Genomic DNA, 20,586 nt, shown 5'->3' with positions numbered 1-20,586 from the left:
ACTGCTTCTATAAGTATTTTTGCAGATATGGGCGCTTTCCCTGTGACTTTAATCTGTTTAGAGTATTTGCCTAGTACTGCTATTGTTGGGTCAAATGTATATTATAGTTTGACATTTTGGATATAGTTCAAAAGATTTTCCTGAATGGGTTGAAGTATTTCACAGCTTTCAATGGTTCAGTATTATGGCTTTTCTTTAGCCCCTCCAATAATGGTCATTTTGAACTTTTGTCATCTTTGCCAACTCTAATGTTTTGAAGGTCAAATATCAGAGTCATTTTAATTTGTATTTTGTTTTCTTTTCTTTGTGAATATTTCTTCATTCCCACCCACTCTACCTTATCTTAAACTCTCTTTTTCCCTTTCCTTTCCCCCACTTTTTTTAAATAAGTTTTTTTGTCATTATAGTTATCCCAAATATCCTTCCTCCCTCAGTTAGCCTTTCCACATAACAAATAATATTTTTTTAAAGAGGAAAAGATAATCAGCACAACTGACTACTATAAATTATAAAAGTCTAAAAAAGCATACAAATGCATTCTGGGCCTCCCACCTCCCTGAAGGAGTAGGTTGAGAGTGTTCTCTCACACTTCTTCATTTAAGTCCTGCTTGTTCTCTAAAATTCTGTTAGGTGTGTTTTTTTTTATTTTTTTGATATGTTGTTGTCTTTCTATTTATATTGTAGTTATTTCATATATTTTCTAGATTCCGATCACTTCACTCTGCATCAGTTCACACAGATGTTTCCATGGTTCTTTGTATTCTTCATACACATAATTTCTTGTAGCACAGTATATTCCATTACATTCATGTGCCACAATTTGTTTAACCATTCCCTAATCCATGGGCATCTACTTTGTTTATAAGTTTTTGTTAGCACAAAAAGTGCTGTTTAACATTTTTGTATATAAGGAGATTTTATTCTTAATAGTGGTTTCCTTGTATTCTCTCCTTTTAATTCAGCTTCATTTTTCAGTGAACAAAATTCTACTTTCTATCCAACTTCTTCTGACCCTTTTGAAAAAGGAAAACAAAATCAGTTTAACAGATATATATAAGCAAACGAATTTCCCTGTCCTGAATCCATTCTCTCAGTGAGGAGGAGGGTAGGTGACATGTTTCATCATTGAGTCCTCCAGAATCACAGCTGATCATCGCATTGTTTAGAATCCTTAAAACTTCTTCGTCTTTCCATTGGTTTTATTATTGTATTAGTTATTCTCCTGATTCTTCTTACATTACATCAGTTTTTAACAAATTTTTCCAAGTTCTGCTCAAACAGTTCATATTATCATTTCTGATAGCACTGTGCCATTGTGCTACACATATTTTGTTTAATTTTTCTTAGTTGATGGGCACCCCTTTAATTTTCAGTTCTTTACTAGCACAGAAAGATCCTATTAAATATTTTTGTGCATAAAAGACTTTTTCTTCTTTCTCTAATCTCTTTGAGATACAGACATAGTAGTAGTAAAACTTTGGTCAGATGGTATGTGAAGTTTAGGAATTTTTTTTTGACATTATTCCAGAATGGCTGCACTAGTTCATAGCTCCATTAATAATTCATTATTCTACCTGTTTTCTCACATCTCCAGAATTTATCAGTTTATTTTTTTCATTCACTTTGCCAAATGAGTATGAGGTAAAACCTTAGATGCTTTAGTTTTCATTTCTCTTATTCGTGATTTGGACCATTTCTTCATTTGGCTTGGATTTCTTTTTTTTCCTCAACTTGCTGTTCATATCTTTTTACTATTTATCAGTTATGTAATGGCTCTTATTATTATAAATTTGAATCAGTTCTTTGTATATGTTGAAAATGAGAGCTTTTCTAGTGAAACTTGCTCTAATGATTCTTTTTCTTCCAGAAAACTTCTTTCCTTCTTTTGTCAATTTTTTCTTATCCTCTTTATCTTTTATTTGGTCCTGAAGTCTTTGCTTAAATATAGATCTTGACCCCTTTTTCTTAAATTGGTTAATTCATCATATATTTACTCTTTTGTTCAGACAAAAGTAAGGCTCATCAGATGCTCAATCTTTCCACTTTCACTTCTATGTTTGCACGCTCATTTTCTAGTGTATTTCAGTTATTGTAAACAGTAATTTATCCTCCCTCATTTCTTGATTAATATTTTAACTTTCCCCTCCTTTTTATCACTTAAAACTAAACAAAATCACAGCACCTTTCTGTGTTCCTTCTTTGATCCCTTAAGTCAGTGGGATTATAAAGGGACAATGGTCTCTTCTTCACATTAGGATATTTTTCATATTTATTTATTCCCTTCAAATTGCTAACATATATTTATCTTAATAGGTTACTCTTGTCTCCTGTGGTCAGAAATTCAAACCACGTGTTTTTTTTTTTTCCTCATCAGATTTTTTTCTCATCTATTTTTTTCCTCTGTAGCTTTATAATTAATTTTGCAGAATAAATTATTCGTGTTTATAAAGCTATTTCTTCTGCCTTTTGGTATTTTTTTAGTCCAAGGTTTCCTTTCCTTTATAGCATTTGCCACATAATCTTGTTTGTTCTGAGTGGTTCCTTGGTACTTTATCTCTTTCTTCCTGACTGGTGGAATTATTATTTGTTTGACCTACAAGCTCTGAATTTTGACCAGTAATTCAGGATGTGTTCAATTTGCAATTTATTTCAGGCAGTGACTGCTGGATTCTTTATGTTTAAACTTTGCCTTCTACTTCTAATAGTTCTATAGAGTTCTCTTTTTTGATCTTTTAAAAATGTGACATCCAGATTTTTTTTGCTTGGTCATAGTTTTAGCAGGCCTGATGATTTTTAAACAATCGCTCCTCATTCTTCTTTTCCATGTCACATATTTTTAGTAATTAATACTAAGCATGGTCTTTCATTTTTTAATTAAAAGTAACTGTGTTTATTATGGTATCATTGAACTACTGAGTTCTCATTGCTCCATTCTGTTTTTCTGGGAAGCTGACCCTTGGATGATGTTTTCTGCCTTTTGTTCTGAGCCATTTATTTCCCCTCCAAGTGGCTCTTACATAATTTCTTTCATTAGGTTTTGAATTCGTTGTAACCAAACTGTTTTTGATAGTGTATTAAGTATAATTATTTACAACTATTTTCTTCTTCAGATTATTTTAACCTATAGTACTTTTTTCATTGTATTAGTTTTCCTTTGTTATTTACATCTTAATTCACAGTTCTTGAATTGGGGACTTTGTGCCAAAGTGGGCTTTGCCTTCTTTTTTCATCTGAGATAGGTGACTAGGCCTGGGTCCTCTTTCTCACTGAATCTCAGGAGTAAAGATTTTCTTGGACTAGTTCTGTGGGTCCCCATCCCTACCCTGTCCTGTGTTCCAGATGGTTCTTCTCTCTTGAAGTTATATATTAGGTATACTGTGTCTTGGTTCCATCTTTGCTATTGTAGTTCTGTTTGAAAAACAACATAGGCTAGTCCCTGCATCCTTCCTGCCTCTTTTCATGCTACTAAGCTGAAATTAAGAGGTTACATTGGCATTTGGAGCTGGTCCCGAAAGGTCCCATCTCCCCTTTTAACCCTGCCCGGGAGATTGTGCTGAACCCTGCCCAGGAGATTATGTTGATCCCTGCCCTTCTCCTGCTGCTATAGGATGTCTGAGGCTTTGGAACCATTTCTTGGTGTACTCATAAGATAGAGGTTTCTGATGTTTCTTTTTGGTTTTCTTTAATCTTTGTTTCATCTAGTACTTTGTTTCCTTATTCCTGAGGTAATTTTTGAACAACCTTCTTTACTGAAATCTTTCATGGTACTATCTTTGCTGGAAGAGGCTAAAGAAACCTCTTACCAATATTCCGTTGTTCTCTGGGCTTAGTAAGGGTATATCTCTAGTTCTCTACTGTCTCCTATTTCCTCTTGCCTCTTGAGCAACTCTCTACTATTAACCTTTCCATAAAAGTTATTCACTCACTTATCGGGGAGCATAGCATTCACTCTGGAATATTCAGTTTTTTATCCTCTTTTCCTCCTTTTTTATTTAATTAACAAGTCTTTACTAAGTATTTACTTTTCCATGAGCTAGGAATATAAATTCACAGAATGAAGTTTCCTGCTGTCCAAGGAGCTTCCATTTGAATGGGAGAGATACCAGAATTGTACAGATATAGAGTGTCTGTGTGTGTGTTTGAGTGTGTGAAAAAAGGAACAAAAATAAATGAAGTAATTAAATCCAGGGTTGTCTGAAAGTGAGGGCCCTAGGAGTTGGATGAAGAAATACTTAATGTAGAAGGTGGTGTTTAAACTACCTCCTGAAGGCAAATAGGGATTCTGTGAAACAGAAGTTAGGAAGGAATGTATTGCAGGCATGTGGAATGACAGTGGAAAAGGCACGGAGATGGAAGATAAAAATATTGTGAGTGAACAGAGAGGAGGACATTTTTTTTCCTTGATGGTCCTACCCTTTTGTTTATTTTAAGCAATCTCTTTTAAGTGTAAGAGGTTTTTTTCATTTCTTAATAATTGCTCTTAGCTTTTTCTCTTGTTTGTGGTATTTACAGATTAATTCAGTTTAATAGTAACTCTTTGACTAGAAAAAAAATTGTGCTTTTCTGTCTTTGAGTCTCACCCTTGGATTAACTCCTTAGAAGCTAAGTGTTACACATTGCTTTGCTTTCTTGGAATTTTAATCTTTTGTTTCCTTATAATTTGTTTATAGCTTCTCTCCTTACTCTTCGTCTGGTATACAGACCTTTAAGGCCAGACGTCCTTAGCATTCTCATGATTGGGATATGTGGACCTTTCTGAGAATAAACCTTGTTAAGAGAGTTCTATTCTCAGTTAGAATTGTAGTTCCCTTTCTTTAAGCCATAGAAGTTCCTAGGGTTTCTTTGTTGCTCCCTCTGTGCTGCTGTCTCCCCCAAACTGCCTTCCAAATTGCAATACTTTTCTGTAACATGACTGGGCAGAATTACTGTGTTCCGCCTCATGTGGGGTGTTTAGAGTTATGATTGTGGGGGAATTGGGCAGGGACATCCCCTTTCCACGGTCAGCCAGACCCTAAAAACACAGGTTTCCTTTGATGGTACATGGCAAGTGGTGTGATACAATGCTAACTATGCCAAGAAGGAGATGTAATATTTCAGTTTTCTGCTGTTATTTCATGAGGCTCTTACTTTTTGTTCTGTTTTTGTCTTTATCTTCTGAATTCAAATTTTTTTGCTATAAATTTGGTGCATATTTTCTTAATTTTCTAAAAAAAATTCCTTTTTATTTGTGTGAACTTTACAAATGAACTATACAACATGGATGTTTCTCCATACAAAGAAAAGTACTGCATATGAAGCCCTAAATTCTCTAATATGTATAGACTGGGGATTTTTGTTGTTATCTTAATGTTTCATATTTAGCATAGTTCCACCAGTGCCATGTTTGTGTCCCTTCCTGAACTTCATTCTGCTGTTTTCCATTTTTTAGTGATTCATTGACATCCTTTTCTTTTTTTAAGTATCACTGTCACTGCCCCTTCATTTCCTTCCAACTATCTTCTCTCCTCCTGCTATCCCCTCCCAGCCAAAACAAAGGCTCTCTTGTAACATATAAGTATAGTCAAACAAAACAAAATTCACACATTTTCTGTATCTGAAAATATATATCCCATTCTGCTCTTCTCTTCTCTGCCAAAATGTAGGAAGCATGATTACAAAGTTGTCTCTTTAGTGGGGTCATGATTGGTCATTATATTACTCATAGACCACACTTTTTTTTAGTGGTTCGTTTTGATAAGCTTACAGAAAACTACTCCCATTTTTCTGATCAAATCCTTCACTTTCTGTATTGCTATGTCTACTTTGTCATGTATCATATCAAATCAGAGACTGTTATATTAGAGTACCCATATGATGGCTCTCTTGGTGGATTCAAGAGTTTGTCACAGGAACCTTCACAGATCTTTTCCATCTTTTATCAATTCAGTGTCCTACCAGTTTCATCTTCTAATGTGTTCTGCATGATCTTGCTTATTTTTGTCTCTTGCTACATTTACTGTAAACTTGTGTTCGTTCTAGAACTACTTATTACTGTTTTACAAGGTGATACTGTTTATTACCATCCTATTCTGTTGCTCAGTTGTGTCTGACTCTTTGTGATCTTTTCTTGGCAAAGATACTGGAATGGTTCACCATTTTCTTCTCCAACTCATTTTACAGATGAGGCAAACAGGGTTAAGTGACTTACCCAGGGTCACCCAGCTTATAAGTGTCTGAGGTCCTGATTTGAACTCAGGAAGATAAGTCTTCCTGACTCCAGGCCTAGTGTTCTATGCACTGTCACCTAGCTGCCCTTTTACTGTATGAGATCTTAGAAATGAGTTTATATTCTAATGCTGTGCTTAAGTTTCTTTCTGGGCAAGGAAGTGTAAGTGCTTGCTGAATGAAGTGGTTCTTGCTTCCCTTCTTTTGGTAATGAATTTTACAATGGTTAAGCTTCTTCCTGAAACAGTGGCAGTCTAGACAATGTGTCTTCTTTTATCCATTAACCATTTTTGGTAGTTAGTTTAATGATATATATTCTTATTTCTTCTAACATTTGACAGTACACACAGAAATAACTTCCTCATTGTTTGCCAGTCATTTCCAGTATTAAAATGCAACTTTCACATTTTGTGAATTTGGTGATTATTATGTCTAAAACCCTCTTTTTTTTTTTTTTTTAGAAAATATTCAATAAATAAAAAAAGTGTTCATGGTGTCTACATTTGAGGCTTCTCTATATTCTGTTAACCTTCTCGCCTTCTGACCCATGTTTTGAAACATACGTTTTGCTGTCCTCCACTGTGTATTAAAGCCATAGAGGGTTAATTATGTGTTGGTATAATTTGGAGTGTCCAAGTGAGTTCTTCATAGAATTTCTCAATTTCCTCATCTTCATTCACAAATTTTGATACATAAAGATATAATCATCTTCACAGTGGTCTTCCTGAAGATAATGCAGTATGCAGTGAGACAAAGGGATCAATTTAAGGGATCAATAGATCCCTTTTATTTTAACATAACTTCCTTGGTTTCCTTCAAGCTTCAGCTCAACTCAAATTCTTACTTCTGCTTTTCCAGTCGTCCTCTTCCACCAACATCCACCCCTCCCCCCTCCTCACCCTGCTTTCACCTGGGCCTTCTCTCTCAGATTACCTTTCATTTATATGGCATATATCTTGTTTGTATAGTTTTTTTATGTTCTCTCTTTTCGAGTATAGACTCGTTACATGTAACTATATTTTTGCTTTTCCTTATGTTCCCCAACACTTAGCATAGTGCCTGGCACATATTAAGCACTTAATAAAGGTTTGTTGACTAAGTGCCTACTACTGTGTACAAGATATGAAAATTGTCTCTGCCTTCAAGGATGTTAGAGTCAATGTGGTGATACAAAGTGTACACAGATAGTAAATGCAAAATACAACCATAAGCAAATTCTTTCTAGAAGATGAAAGCACTAGCAAGGTGGATTAGTGAAGGCCTCAGGTAGGAGTTAGCACCTGATGTGTACTTGGAAAGAATTTAGATATTCTATTAGGCAGAAGTGAGGAGGGAATATAGTCCAGGCATGGGGGTATTATTGGTATAAAAGCATGAGAGAAGGAGGTGGAATGTCATGAGTAATAACTAGCAGACTAATATGGCATGAAGGAGAGAAATATAAAATTATCGTTTGATACCAATGTTGCCCTTTGTATTTGACTTGCATTTTGTTGCCTTTTAATGTTATTTTGATTTATATTGTAATCAATTTATATATTCTTTTAGCACTGCTTTATTTACTGTATCACATCATACAAACCTTTCCATGTTTTATATAATTCTTCATTTTGATTGCTCCTTGTGGTATGTATATATCATTATATTTACATACCATATTTTGTTCAGATATTTCCTAGTCATTAGGCACATATTTTATTTTCATATTTTTAAAATTAGAGATAGTACAATTGTGAATATTTTCATTGTGTGTATTTTTTATTTTTGCTTAACTTCCTTAAGGATAGAAACCCCATAATGAGATCTCTGCATTATAATTTATTATGAGAAGTTTAGTAACTTTCCTTGCATTAACATTTTTAAATACTTGGACCAATTCACAGCTTCATTGCTTGTCTTGTAACTCCTTCAGCATTGAAATTTTCCATCTTTTACTGTGTTTGCCAATAGCGTAATACCCCATGGTTACTTTAATTGGTGGTTTTTCTGAATATTAGTGATTTTGACAGTTTTTGAATTGATAGTTAAAAATTTGTGTTGTTTTTTTGTTTTTGAAAACAGGTATCGTTTAAGGAACAAAAAGATCACAGCAACTGTACGAACATTTCCTCTCCTAAATAAAGTTGGCGTGAACAACACTGTCACAACCACAGCTGGAAATGTCATTTCTGTCATAGGAAGTACTGAAACAACTGGGAAACTTGTTCCAAGTACCAATGGGATTTCAAATGCAGAAAACAGTGTTTCCCAGCTAATCCCCCGTGGTGCTGACACCACGTTAAGAGCTTTGGAGAATGTGAAGAAAGTAGGGAAAGTTGGCTCCAGTGGTCAGAATATCTCTGGGGCTTCTGCAGAATCTGCAACTGAAAAGTAGGTATCATATTAAGTTAAAATATTTTATTTTGGTTCTTTAAAAGTCCTTTTTGAATACTTTTGGGTATATTTATGAGAATCTTCCTGGTGTAGTAAGAAGAAAGCTGGACTTGAAGTCTAGAGTTCTGAATTTGAAATACAGTTCCAAAATTTAGTAGCCCTATAACCTCTCTGAGCCTTAGTTTCCTCAACTATAACATGATTGAATGGATCCTTACACTATTTGGCTAATAGGATATTAATGAGGAAAGTACTTTGTATACCTTACAACAGAAGAAACGTTAACAATTGTGATATTTTGGAGAAAACAGTTAACCATATTTTTTAAAGTATTTTCCTTTGGAATAGTTGACCTAAATTAGAGCTAAAGTTCAGTTTTATTTTAGTAATACTTTATTGGTGCTTTAAGTTCGGTAAATTATACTTTTAAAGAGTTGTACCGAAGCACTGAAAAGTTAAGTGACTTGTTCATGTTCACACAGCTAGTAGTATATGTCAGTGGTAGTACTTGAACCCTAGTTCTTCTTGTCTCCAAAGCCTATCTATACAAAACTATCTATATACTGTACTACTTACTATGCCTCTCTTAGTAAAATTTCAGCTTGTGGAAAATTAATCAGTTAATATTTATTAAGTACTTGTTATACAGCATATGGTCCAGATGTTTAAAAGTAATGCTAGTTTCATATATGAAGATATAACTATGAGTTTGTCAAAAGCTATAGTCATTTATGGAATCATAGAATTTAGAGGTGGAAGGGACAAGATCATATAGTCCAGTTTTTTCATTTTATTGAAGGAAACTAAGATAAAAAGAAATTGTTACTTATTTAAGGTCATACAAGACAGGAAGAAGCAAAACTGAAATACAAATCCAGGTATTTAAAATCTAAATCCACTTCTATTTCTACCATATCATGTATTCATTGGTGGAATTTATTTGGAAAACATGTTTTCTGATTGGTTCTCATTCTTTTTGAGACTAAGGTTCTTCTTGTATTTTATAATTCTTTATTTTACAATTGTCATTAATGTTATCAAAACATTTTTAGTTCATGTTATAGGATAAGTACTATTCAAAACAGAAGAAATATTTTATAAGAAGCTTATATTCTAAGTACCAAGTTTTGGAAAATGAGTATAGTACTTGGTATATAGTGTGGTTTGACGAAGAGAATATTAGACTTGGAAACCTGTGTACTAATTTGAATTCTTATCAAAGTATGCTATGTAAACTTTGGTCAAAGCCTTTTTTGTGCCTTTATTTCATTATTTGTAAAATGGCTATTTGTAAGTGGGGATAAAAAGTATTCTGTAAGCTTTAAAGTACTATAAAAGTTTTCCTGCTTACTTTAAGTGTAGTTGTGATGCTAAAAGTGAGATACAAGGTATGAAAACTTAAAACTCAAAGTATTCTACAAATACAAATAATTACTACTTTTGGTAGTAGAAAGTTTTCTGTAATTTTGTTGACATTTGAAAATACGTAAAAAGCCCTAAATTTATTAATGATACAGTGGAGATGGCATCAACAGTCAAATATTTAATACTTCTGTTCTATCTGCTTGGTATTTTGAACATACAGAGGTGGTACAAGTCTGGCTTTTAAGGAATTTACAATTTAGTCAGGGAAAGGGAGGGAAACTAGCTTTTATTGAGTGCCTGCTATGTTTTAAGCACTGTGCTAAGTGCTTTAAAAATATTATTTGAACTTTTCAACAACTCTGCAAGGTAGGTGCTCTTATCTACATTTTTTTTTACAGTTGAGGAAACCATGGCAAATAAAATGACTTGCTTATGGTCACACAATAAGTATCTGAGGCCATATTTGAACTCAGTTCTTCCTAGCTCTTGGCTCAGCTCTCTGACCACTCTGCCACCTAGTTATATGAAGCACATGAACAAAAATAAATAATAGAAGATAGACTTTATTGTCTAAATTGTGTGGTCTAGTAAAGGTTACAGAAGTTCAGTGCATAAAGGACACCATTGAATATTGGGGTGAAGAAGGGCATCAAAGTAGAAGTGGGTCCTTGGTGAGCAGTGGCACAGTATAGAATGGAGATTGTTTTTGCATTTAAAAGACTAGTTGGGCTGCCTTAGGCAAGTCACTTCACTTTTCTTAGCTACAACTTTCTCATTTCCAAAATGGAAATGATAATTGGGGAATAATGCTAACCTATAAATATCTTATCTTTATTATTTTGATCCTTTTAAAAGTTACTTTCCCTTGTAGTATTTGTTAGATGGCACACTAGGTAATACTTGCTTTGAAAAAATTGAGCAGAAGGGTATCTTAGAGAGTTTTTTTTATTATGGTACCTAAGGTTTTGGTAAATTAGACAGCAGGCCCCATGTAATAAATGCTTATTTGGTTTTCTCGCAACCTTTATTTACTTCCAAGAAATAAAAATACTTCTAAAATATCTGCAGACTATAATCTAAGAAACATAAGTTTGTACCTACTAGTATCAAACCATACTTATAGTTAATGTTTGCAGCACACAGCTGCTGATTGAAGCGAACATCTGCTAGACCCGTCTGCTATTACTAAAATGTAGCCCATACTCCTTGTTACATACTCAAGCTATGAAAAGCCTGTTCTAACTCCAACAGCTGTTGAAGGGAAAGGAAAGGAACGTGCATTTAAATGCCTGTTATGTTCTTGACAATGTGCTAAACATTTTATAAATATCTCATTTAATCTTTAGAACAACCCTGGGAGGTAGGTGCTGTTATTATTTCCATTTTACAATTGAGGAAACTGAGAGTGGTAGACAGAAGTTGTGACCTTACTCAGCTAGTAAGTCTCTGAGGCTAGATTTGAACTCAGGTCTTCCTGATGCCCAGTACAGTATTCTTTGCCATTGCACTGCAACATTGGATATAGAACCCTGTAATCCATTTGATATATTTCTGTGTCATTAATTTGCAAGGTCAAACTTCTCACACCTCACAATTCTCAAGATCATGTCAAAGTTTGACCTAAAGAAAGAATAAAATATGGATAAGCTGGTAGCTGCTCTTATCTTTCTACCTTAGAAAAATAGCTTCATGTCACTTATCCTGCTCCCAAGTAATATGTATTTAATCTGTATAAAGGTCATTTAATCTAGATAGAGTTGTGGTAACTCTCTATGTAGTAACCTTTATTTAATTAGGTCTGCTCATATCTATGTAGTGGATGGAACAGTTTCTGGAAAGATTCTCTTGAACTAGAAATCTCCTGATGTTTTCTCTATAATGAAGAAAACTTATGTGTAGGGAAGATGACTTAAATGTTTGAGAATGTTTGTAGGATCTTCTGTTCTCACTTGAAGCTTTGAATGTGTCACTGTAAGACTGTACTACATTGATAATTATAATGTATCTTGACTAATCTGCCAGTTCAGAAGTGTCTATTGTGTTTTCTAAGAGTGGTTTCATTACCAAATTTGGGGTCTAGAGAAAAGATATCTTTTCAGAAACTAAACAGCTGTGGACATGGATTGACTTTCCATTCTTTCCCCCCCATCAGTAAAATTGGTTCTCCACCCAAGACTCCTGTAAGTAATGTAGCAGCTACCTCAGCTGGACCCCCTACTGTTGGAACAGAGCTGAATTCTGTGCCTCCGAAATCCAGCTCATTTGTAACTAGAGTACCTGTATATCCTCAGCCTTCTGAAAGCATTCAGTATTTTCCAGATCCAAGGGCCCAGATATCCTTTGAAGTTCCACAGTACCCACAGACAGGTAAATACCTTTAAGTTTTATATACAAAATTTGTTTAAATTTATTGAACTTAAAAGTTAAAAGGGAAAATTTTATTTATTTTAGCTTGCTTAAAAAAAAACTCTTTTAATTGTTTTGGTTCTAAGTGATCAGTAGTTCAAGGAAGGTAATTTCTGTAAACCAGACATCTAGATAATCATAAAACCAAGCAATTAACCAAATATTCAGAACTAGAAAACATAACCAAAATTTATGATGATCACTTCCCTAGAATTAAAATGGCTTCTCTGAGAAGAGGAGCTAAAATTTGACAAATAGATATGGCAAATTTTTAAGATGCAGTTTGCAAAGATATAGGTTGGCAGTGATTTTCCTTCCTACATATATATTGAATATATAGTTTACTTGTAAAACCAAATAACTAAGAGATTGATATTTTGACTAAAAACAAACTTTATTTGCAAATTCAGTGTTGTTTAAAACTTTTAAACCATTAAAATCCTGGATAGTACTGAGACCACATTAAATATGCCTCTTTCCAATTTTCAAGGATACTACCCACCACCTCCAACGGTACCAGCTGGTGTGGCTCCCTGTGTTCCTCGTTTTGTGAGGTCCAATAATGTTCCAGAATCTTCCCTCCCACCTGCTTCCGTGCCATATGCTGATCATTACAGTACATTTCCCCCTCGAGATCGAGTGAATTCTTCTCCTTACCAGCCTCCTCCTCCGCAGCCGTATGGACCAGTTCCCCCAGTACCTTCCGGAATGTATGCTCCTGTGTATGACAGCCGGCGCATCTGGCGTCCACCAATGTACCAACGAGATGACATTATTAGGAGCAATTCTTTACCTCCAATGGATGTGATGCATTCGTCTGTCTATCAGACGTCTTTGCGAGAAAGATATAGTAGTTCCCTGGATGGTTACTATCCAATGGCTTGTCAGCCACCAAGTGAGCCAAGGACAACTGTACCTTTACCAAGGGTAGGTGATGATGAAAATAAGAAAACTACACGTTTGGGGGGGGTGGGGTGGGGTGTGTGTGTGTGTGTGTGTGTGTGTGTGTGTGTCAAAATTCAAGCACAGAGCATTTTATTTTTCTTCTTTGTTATCTTACTTCACTCTTACCTGTTCCCACAACAAAATTGAATGGTCACATTTTATGCTATATCTCATATTTGTGCCTCTTTCTTACTATTTCTACTTAGACCATCCCAATTCAAACCCCAAACTAGCCAGCCTACAATATTGTGATGCCCTCTGGTCTCTAATCCATTTTGCTCGCATTGCCAGATTAGTTTTACTAATGCCTTGCTCTTGGAAACATCAGTCCACTTCTGAATAATCTTCAATGGCTTCTCTTGTCTGTTGAATAAAAGCCCAAACTCTACATTCCTAGGCCCCTGTAAACTGTTACTTCAGCCTGCCTTTGAGCTGAGTTTTATACTACTTCCTTTTGTGTACACTTTGTCCCAGCCAAACTGGACTACCGACTACTCTGAGCCTGCTCCCACCTCTGCTTTTTTATACACACATTTCACAATACCATGATGTCTTTTTCCCATTTAATCTTCCCCCCATCTCTATTAACAATGTATCAGTCTTTCATGACCCTCCTCCATGAAACCTTCCCTGATTATTTCCTCAGCTTGAAAATGATTTCTTCGTCTGCTCTTAGACTACTTTAGTACCTTTTTTAATGCACTTTTATGCTTATTTCTGTCAGGGCATATTTCTTACCACTCTTGCTATATTGAAAGCCCTTTGAGGAGAGCAATCATGTTTTGTCTTTGAATATTCTAGTGCCTGGTATAGTGCAATGTATGTAAGAGGTGTTTAATAAATGTTCTTTCAGTGAATGAATAAATGTTAAATTCATTAATTATCCTTTTTTCGATCACTTTTTTCTACCCTACTCTCTTCCCCAACTTGCCTTATTACCCCTCTCATTTCTCCCATTTGAGTTTAACTGTATATGTGTGTGTGTGTATATTACATATATAGTATGCATATGCATTTATTCACATGCACCTGTCTATACTGTATATTTACACATACACAAAGATAGATGTATGTGTATATATGTATGTATGTATGTATGAATGAATGAGATTCCATGATCTCTCACCCTCCCTCTCTTTAAAAAAAAACAAAAACCAAAGCGTTGGCATAGTAAACTACTTGTATTATTTTGGTACACGCATTTATTTCATTTTCCACTCTGCTTTTTAGATAACTAAGAATGTTTGGTTGTTTCCCTCTAGGAACCTTGTGGTCATTTGAAGACCAGTTATGAGGATCAGTTAAGACGAAAACCAGAACAGTGGGCGCAGTATCATACCCAGAAAACACCCCTTGTTTCTTCAACTCTTCCTATGGCAACACAGTCACCAACACCGCCTTCTCCTCTGTTCAGTGTAGACTTTCGTACTGAGGTAGGAAGTACTTCGTGCCTTTCAGGGTCAGGCCAACACTTATTTTTGCTTAAAAGAGAAGTACGTACTTAAACTAGAACTAGCAAGGTGGGAAATTCTTGAATGGTTTTGTTTTAAGCAGTCATGTGGTTTAACACATGTCTCTCTGTATAGTTTTCCTCAGGAAGAGGTGTAGAAATAGCTAGTGTATCATTCATGTTATTTGGGCTTGAGAGGTGTTGCCATTTTGCTTAGTACTAGAATAACCTTTCACTTTAGGATGCCTTAAACTTAATTTAGTGTTCTCAATCCCAGTATTTCCAGGGCAAACTATTTGCTTAATGCGTCTTTAAAGTGGAGTGACAAAAAATTGTATCAAAAGAAATTTTTTCCCTTAGTATTATGGACATCTTATCAGAAAGACAGACATGTTCCATGCATCCTCACTTATATAAAAGTGTAATGTTCTTTTTTTTTCTTTTTAGCACTACCTGTTTTTCTCTCTGTTCGGTGCTTGTCCTGATTCTCCTTCCCCCTCCCCCAGAGTGAAATGTCATCCTCCTTCCTCCTACAACTTTCTAAATTTTACTCATCTTTCAAAGTTGAATCCCAGCTGTTTGGGAGTCTTCTCTAGATGCTTCAGCCCACATTCATTTCTTCTCTTCTCTTAATTCCTGTCATCCTATCGTCAATACTAACAGTTTATTGTTTACATATTCTCTTACTAATTCACTTGTATAAGCCTGTCTATCTTCATTGATGACAGAGAAGGTGTCATATATATGTCTGTATCTTACATTATCTAAGATGTAGTAAATGAAGAAATATTTTTGTTTGGCTTACTTGGATAGTGTTTGGTTTGTATTATATACTCAGAAAGACTGCTGAAGGAAAGATAATAAATTGAAGATAAAGATAAATTATTTTTATAATCAAAGTGGCTTAAAATTTTTGAAGATATATTTGTCACCATTTCTCACATTAGTCATAGGAAAACAATCCCAGTTTTTCAATAACTAAACCTCATGACTATAATAATTGCTTCATTTTAGTTACAGCCCAGTGAATATAACTGTAAGAGTTTTATTGTATTTTGTTTTTTTTTCACTAGTTCTCCGAGAACGTAAATGATGTACGTGGTACAAAATTTGAGGAAGATCATCTTTCCCATTATTCACCCTGGTCCTGTGGCACCATAGGTTCTTGTATAAATGCCATTGATTCAGAGCCCAAGGATGTAATTGCTAATTCAAATGCTGTGTTAATGGTATGATTTTTGGAAGTAGTGCATGCTGATTCAAGTTTATGAATGAACAAAAGCTTTCATTTTCTTGTTGAATAAATCTGTGTTAAGTTGGCCTATACCTCATGAAGCACAGAATGTATTAATTTAGTTTAAACTGTTGGCATGTGTATTTATTTACATTGGTTCTTGTCTAGCTAGCCAAAAGCTTAGCAGGAAATAACATTCCCTGCAAATTCGAACCTAAATCTTCTGAAAGCAAATACTTGTACCACTTGAAGAAAGATCATTTATGTTTTATTGAAATATTTATTTTATTGTTTTTTTTTTAAAAAATACTTAGGATCTGGACAGTGGAGATGTTAAGAGAAGAGTACATTTATTTGAAACTCAGAGAAGGGTGAAGGAAGAAGATCCTATAATTCCTTTTAGTGATGGACCCATTATCTCTAAATGGGGTGCAATTTCCAGATCTTCGCGGACAGGTTACCATACCACAGATCCTATACAGGCTACTGCTTCCCAGGGAAGTGCTACTAAACCCATCAGTGTATCAGGTATTGTAGATTATTACTAACTTCACTTTGTGTATACTATAGTTCAGTTCTAAGAAATTATTTTACTTTCCTGTATAAATACATGTGATTAAATTGTTTTGGTTTTCTGGTTTTCCATCTTTGTCACTGATGATTATCTATATTTCTGTAGATTATGTCCCCTACGTCAATGCTGTTGATTCAAGGTGGAGTTCATATGGCTCTGATTCCACTTCAGCACACTATATAGAACGGTAAGACTGATCCTCCTTGATTAGTTATGATTTTATATTCTTAGATCTTAGTGTGTGCAGTCAAAAGATAAATTCCATCCTTCCTGTTTAGGAGACATGTTCTGTATCTGTGACTATCCATGCAAGCATGGTGTCATGGAGAGGGTACTAGGCTAGAAGTCAGAAGATCTTAGTCGAGTAGGCTTTGCGTGTGTGCGTGCGTGTGTTATTTGTGATCTTAGGTAAGCCACTTTGTCTACGTCTTGGAGTCTAAGATATTTTCCAGATCTAACACTTGATGATGACCATCACAGCTCAGGAAAAAATTTAACATTTTAAGATCTGGACCAATTACTTAAAATTGTAACTTTAAAAAATTATTGATGGTAATAATAATTGCATCTCCAGGTGACATATTTATTAGTTTCACTTTCAAAACAAAGTGCATGTCAAATAAAAATGATGTCTTTCTTTAAAGGGATAGATTTATTGTTACTGATTTATCCAGTCATAGAAAGCATTCCAGTACTGGAGATCTTCTAAGCATTGAACTTCAGCAGGTAGGATTAGTTACATTGGATTTATGTTGTTCTGTTGTTTTCATTCTTGAAAATGGGACAGTTAGAGTCTATGGATTTTTAACTTATATTTTCCTTAGGCAAAGAGCAACTCACTGTTGCTTCAGAGGGAGGCCAATGCACTAGCCATGCAACAGAAATGGAATTCCTTAGATGAAGCCAGTCACCTTACGTTAAATCTCCTAAGCAAGGAAATGGAATTGAGAAATGGAGAGGTAAAAAGAACTGAATCCTGAAATTTATGTATTTTGGTGCTTGGAAAAATCTGAGTTCTTCTTGATATATTTTACTCAATTTTGCATTATTTTAAACCATGGTTTTGGTTGGTTTTTTTGAAGAATGCATGTCATAATAGAAAAAGCATTAGAGTAAGGGTCAGAAAACCCAGGTTTAAATTCTAGTTCTGTCACTTAACTTGTGTGACTGAGCCAATTATTTGACTCCTTTGAGCTTGAGTTTCCTCACCTTTAAAATGCAGATAGTAACACTTTATAACCTGTTGTACTTTAAATTTTGTGTTCTAATTGTAAAGAGAAACCATAATTCCTTTTTATCTAAATGTTATTTGATTTCCAGAGTGATTATACTGAAGATACAGCAGATACTAAGCCCGATCGAGATATTGAATTAGAACTTTCAGCACTTGACACCGATGAACCTGATGGACAAAGTGAACAAATAGAAGTAAGTATAGTAATTTAGATATCCTGGGGGCTCTGATGGCTCTTTTGTATGTAGGAAACATTTCCTTTGGTCTGTATTGATTGTATCTGTGTTGATGTACATAACACATTAGTAAAAGATGAGATTTCTATTTCCTTTAGCAATTTTAGGTTTTGTAATTTGTCTTTTAGAAGTGTGTTGGGGAATCAGTTTTGATTCTGTTCTATTTAGAAACATTTGTCCCTCATAGTAGTAACTGTGGTAAAAAAGCAGGGGGAACAACAGATGCTATTTGTTCTTTATTTAAACTTTTTCGTTTTCTTGTAGATAAATATGACATAAGATATAGTAATAGAATGCCCAGAATAAATGCCCATCAAATATACGTAATTGTTCTTTGGATTTTCTGGGGAATTAATCTCTTTTGCATCTACATCATTTAATCAACAAATATTTATTATTATGCCAAGTACTGTGTGCCAAGTACTGTGCTAGGGGCTGAGAAGAATTGAAAGAAAAAGAGAGAGAAGGTTCTGCCCTAATGGAGCTTAGAATATAGTAGGAGAACTTAACAAATGTATAAAAATAATAAAAACAGAAGTTAGAATGTAAATGTGCATTAAGAAATACAAAGGTATTATGAGTTCACAGAAGAGAGCTATTAATTCCATATTGGGATGATCATGTAAAGGCGTCACAAAGAAAGTTGTTTGCACTGGGCTTGCAGGATGTTTAGGAATTAGGCATATGACACTGCTGGGGGCTGGGAAAGTATATGAGCAGGGTCCTTTAGTTAGAGAATCAGAATGTATATTCAGGGAATGACAAATCATCTGTTTTGGTGAGAATATAGTTTTTGTGAAAATAGTTATAGACAATAAGACTGGAAAGTCTAGTGCTTTTCAAACTATCATGTGCCTTGAATGACATGGAAATTTGGACTTTTTTCTTGTAAATTGAAACAGCAAGAAATAGTGAGCCCTCTATATATTTTGACAGAAAGCAGTATATCTTTTTCAAAAATTATATACTAAATGCTCAGACACATAAAAAAGGATGAAATTTGCTAATATATATTTTGTGGGTATATGTAATTCCTTTGTATAAGGAAAGTTGAAGTCTGACAACTAAGAAATTTGTCTTGAAACTTAAGAAATTTTTTTTTAGGAGATTTTGGACATACAACTTGGTATCACGTCTCAAAATGATCAGCTCCTGAATGGAACTGCAATGGAAAATGGCCACTCACTAAAGCAACGTTCAAAGGAACCAGTGGAGCCCAAGAGACAAAGTTTAGGTGAAGACCATGTGATTCTGTGAGTGTTAGAAAATTTAAAATCTATGTTGGGGAAAGTATAGAGGGAAAGTATGAGGAGGAAGTGGAAAGAAACACACATGGAGAGCATGAGCATTAAAAAAAAGGGAAGAAATATGAGGTTAAATTTTGTTTCTAGGCCTTTATACTGGTCAGAAAAACTGCTTAAGACCACAACTGAATACTATATATGACATTAGGATTAGGGAAACAATTTGGCTTTATTTTTATTTTGAAAATGAATAAAAACAATGTAATGATTTTGTGAAATGAAGCATCCAGGGAAACTGTCAGGTAGAAAGGATACTTTGGTATGCATTCAGGATGATGAAATACTTTAAATATTGAATATAAAAGATAGTGAGACTTTTGAAGGATTCTAATAGTGATTAAAAAGGTAGCATGATGCAATGAAAAGAGCATTGGGACTAGAAATTAGAAGGTTCAAGGCCTAGTTCTTTTTTTTTAGTATCCCAGAGACCTTAACTTTTCTGAGGCTAACTTTCTTCTCTCTGTCAAATGGGGATAATAATACTTGTGCTACCTACCTCACATAGTTATTGTAAAGAAAAATGTTTTCTATACTATGAAGCATTGTAGGATGATGTTATTAAAAAGATTGCTGTCATATTATAATTCTTTTATGTAGTACTTGTTACGGTTCTTGTCAAATGCATATGACTCCTATTAATGTGTAATACTAATCATTTGTCAATTTCATACTTTTCCCTTTCAGAGAGGAACAAAAAGCAGTCCTGCCAGTAACTTCTTGCTTCAGCCAGCCAATCCCAGCATCTATTAGCAATGCAAGTTGCCTGCCAGTCACCACATCTGTCAGTGTCAGCAATCTCATCTTGAAAACAGCTCATATTATGTCTGAGGATAAAAATGACTTTTTAAAGCCTGTTGCAAATGGGAAGATGGTTAACAGCTGAAAAGAGATCCATCTTTGAAATTTGTGACTACACAATGGAAGCATTTACACTAGCTTTTTATATATATATATATATATAATATATATATTATATAATGTATATTTTTTTTAAAAAAAAATAATACTGGGGGCATCCATTTCCTGTGGACTCTTTGATACTTTGAGCCCTCTCACATTAGCATTCTGAAAAAAAATAAGAATTTACTTTATTAGGGTAACAAGTTCACTTTCCAGAAATGATTGGAATTTGGACAACATTTTACTTAAGCTTAAAGCAGCTTTTTATGAGTTTGTAGCAATCCGGTGCAGTAACTGAGCCATTCCTCTTTTAAATGGCTTCTATAAAAAAAAACTAACAACTCAGTTATTAAACTAGCAG

At 34.5% G+C, this 20,586-nt stretch overlaps 1 protein-coding gene across 2 annotated transcripts in view; it reads left to right on the top strand.

The window, feature by feature from the left end:
• The window catches only part of RC3H2 (ring finger and CCCH-type domains 2), a 60,709-nt gene extending 40,398 nt beyond the window's left edge, over positions 1-20,311 (top strand). For both annotated transcript variants that reach the window (XM_072631847.1, XM_072631846.1), the window contains 12 exons: positions 8,266-8,574; positions 12,095-12,309; positions 12,839-13,275; positions 14,556-14,726; positions 15,817-15,972; positions 16,292-16,505; positions 16,657-16,738; positions 17,196-17,277; positions 17,376-17,510; positions 17,872-17,979; positions 19,126-19,274; positions 20,010-20,311. In XM_072631847.1, the coding sequence (XP_072487948.1) occupies positions 8,266-8,574; positions 12,095-12,309; positions 12,839-13,275; positions 14,556-14,726; positions 15,817-15,972; positions 16,292-16,505; positions 16,657-16,738; positions 17,196-17,277; positions 17,376-17,510; positions 17,872-17,979; positions 19,126-19,274; positions 20,010-20,208 (2,257 nt within the window). In that variant the 3' untranslated portion in view covers positions 20,209-20,311. The remainder of the gene's footprint in view (positions 1-8,265; positions 8,575-12,094; positions 12,310-12,838; positions 13,276-14,555; positions 14,727-15,816; positions 15,973-16,291; positions 16,506-16,656; positions 16,739-17,195; positions 17,278-17,375; positions 17,511-17,871; positions 17,980-19,125; positions 19,275-20,009) is intronic.
• Positions 20,312-20,586: the final 275 nt, after the last annotated feature.

The sequence above is a fragment of the Notamacropus eugenii genome, chromosome 1 (genome assembly GCF_028372415.1).
Source record: "Notamacropus eugenii isolate mMacEug1 chromosome 1, mMacEug1.pri_v2, whole genome shotgun sequence".
Classification (NCBI taxonomy): Eukaryota; Metazoa; Chordata; class Mammalia; order Diprotodontia; family Macropodidae; genus Notamacropus; species Notamacropus eugenii.
Note: the sequence above shows the minus strand (reverse complement) of the source record. Positions and strands in the feature narration are given on the sequence as shown.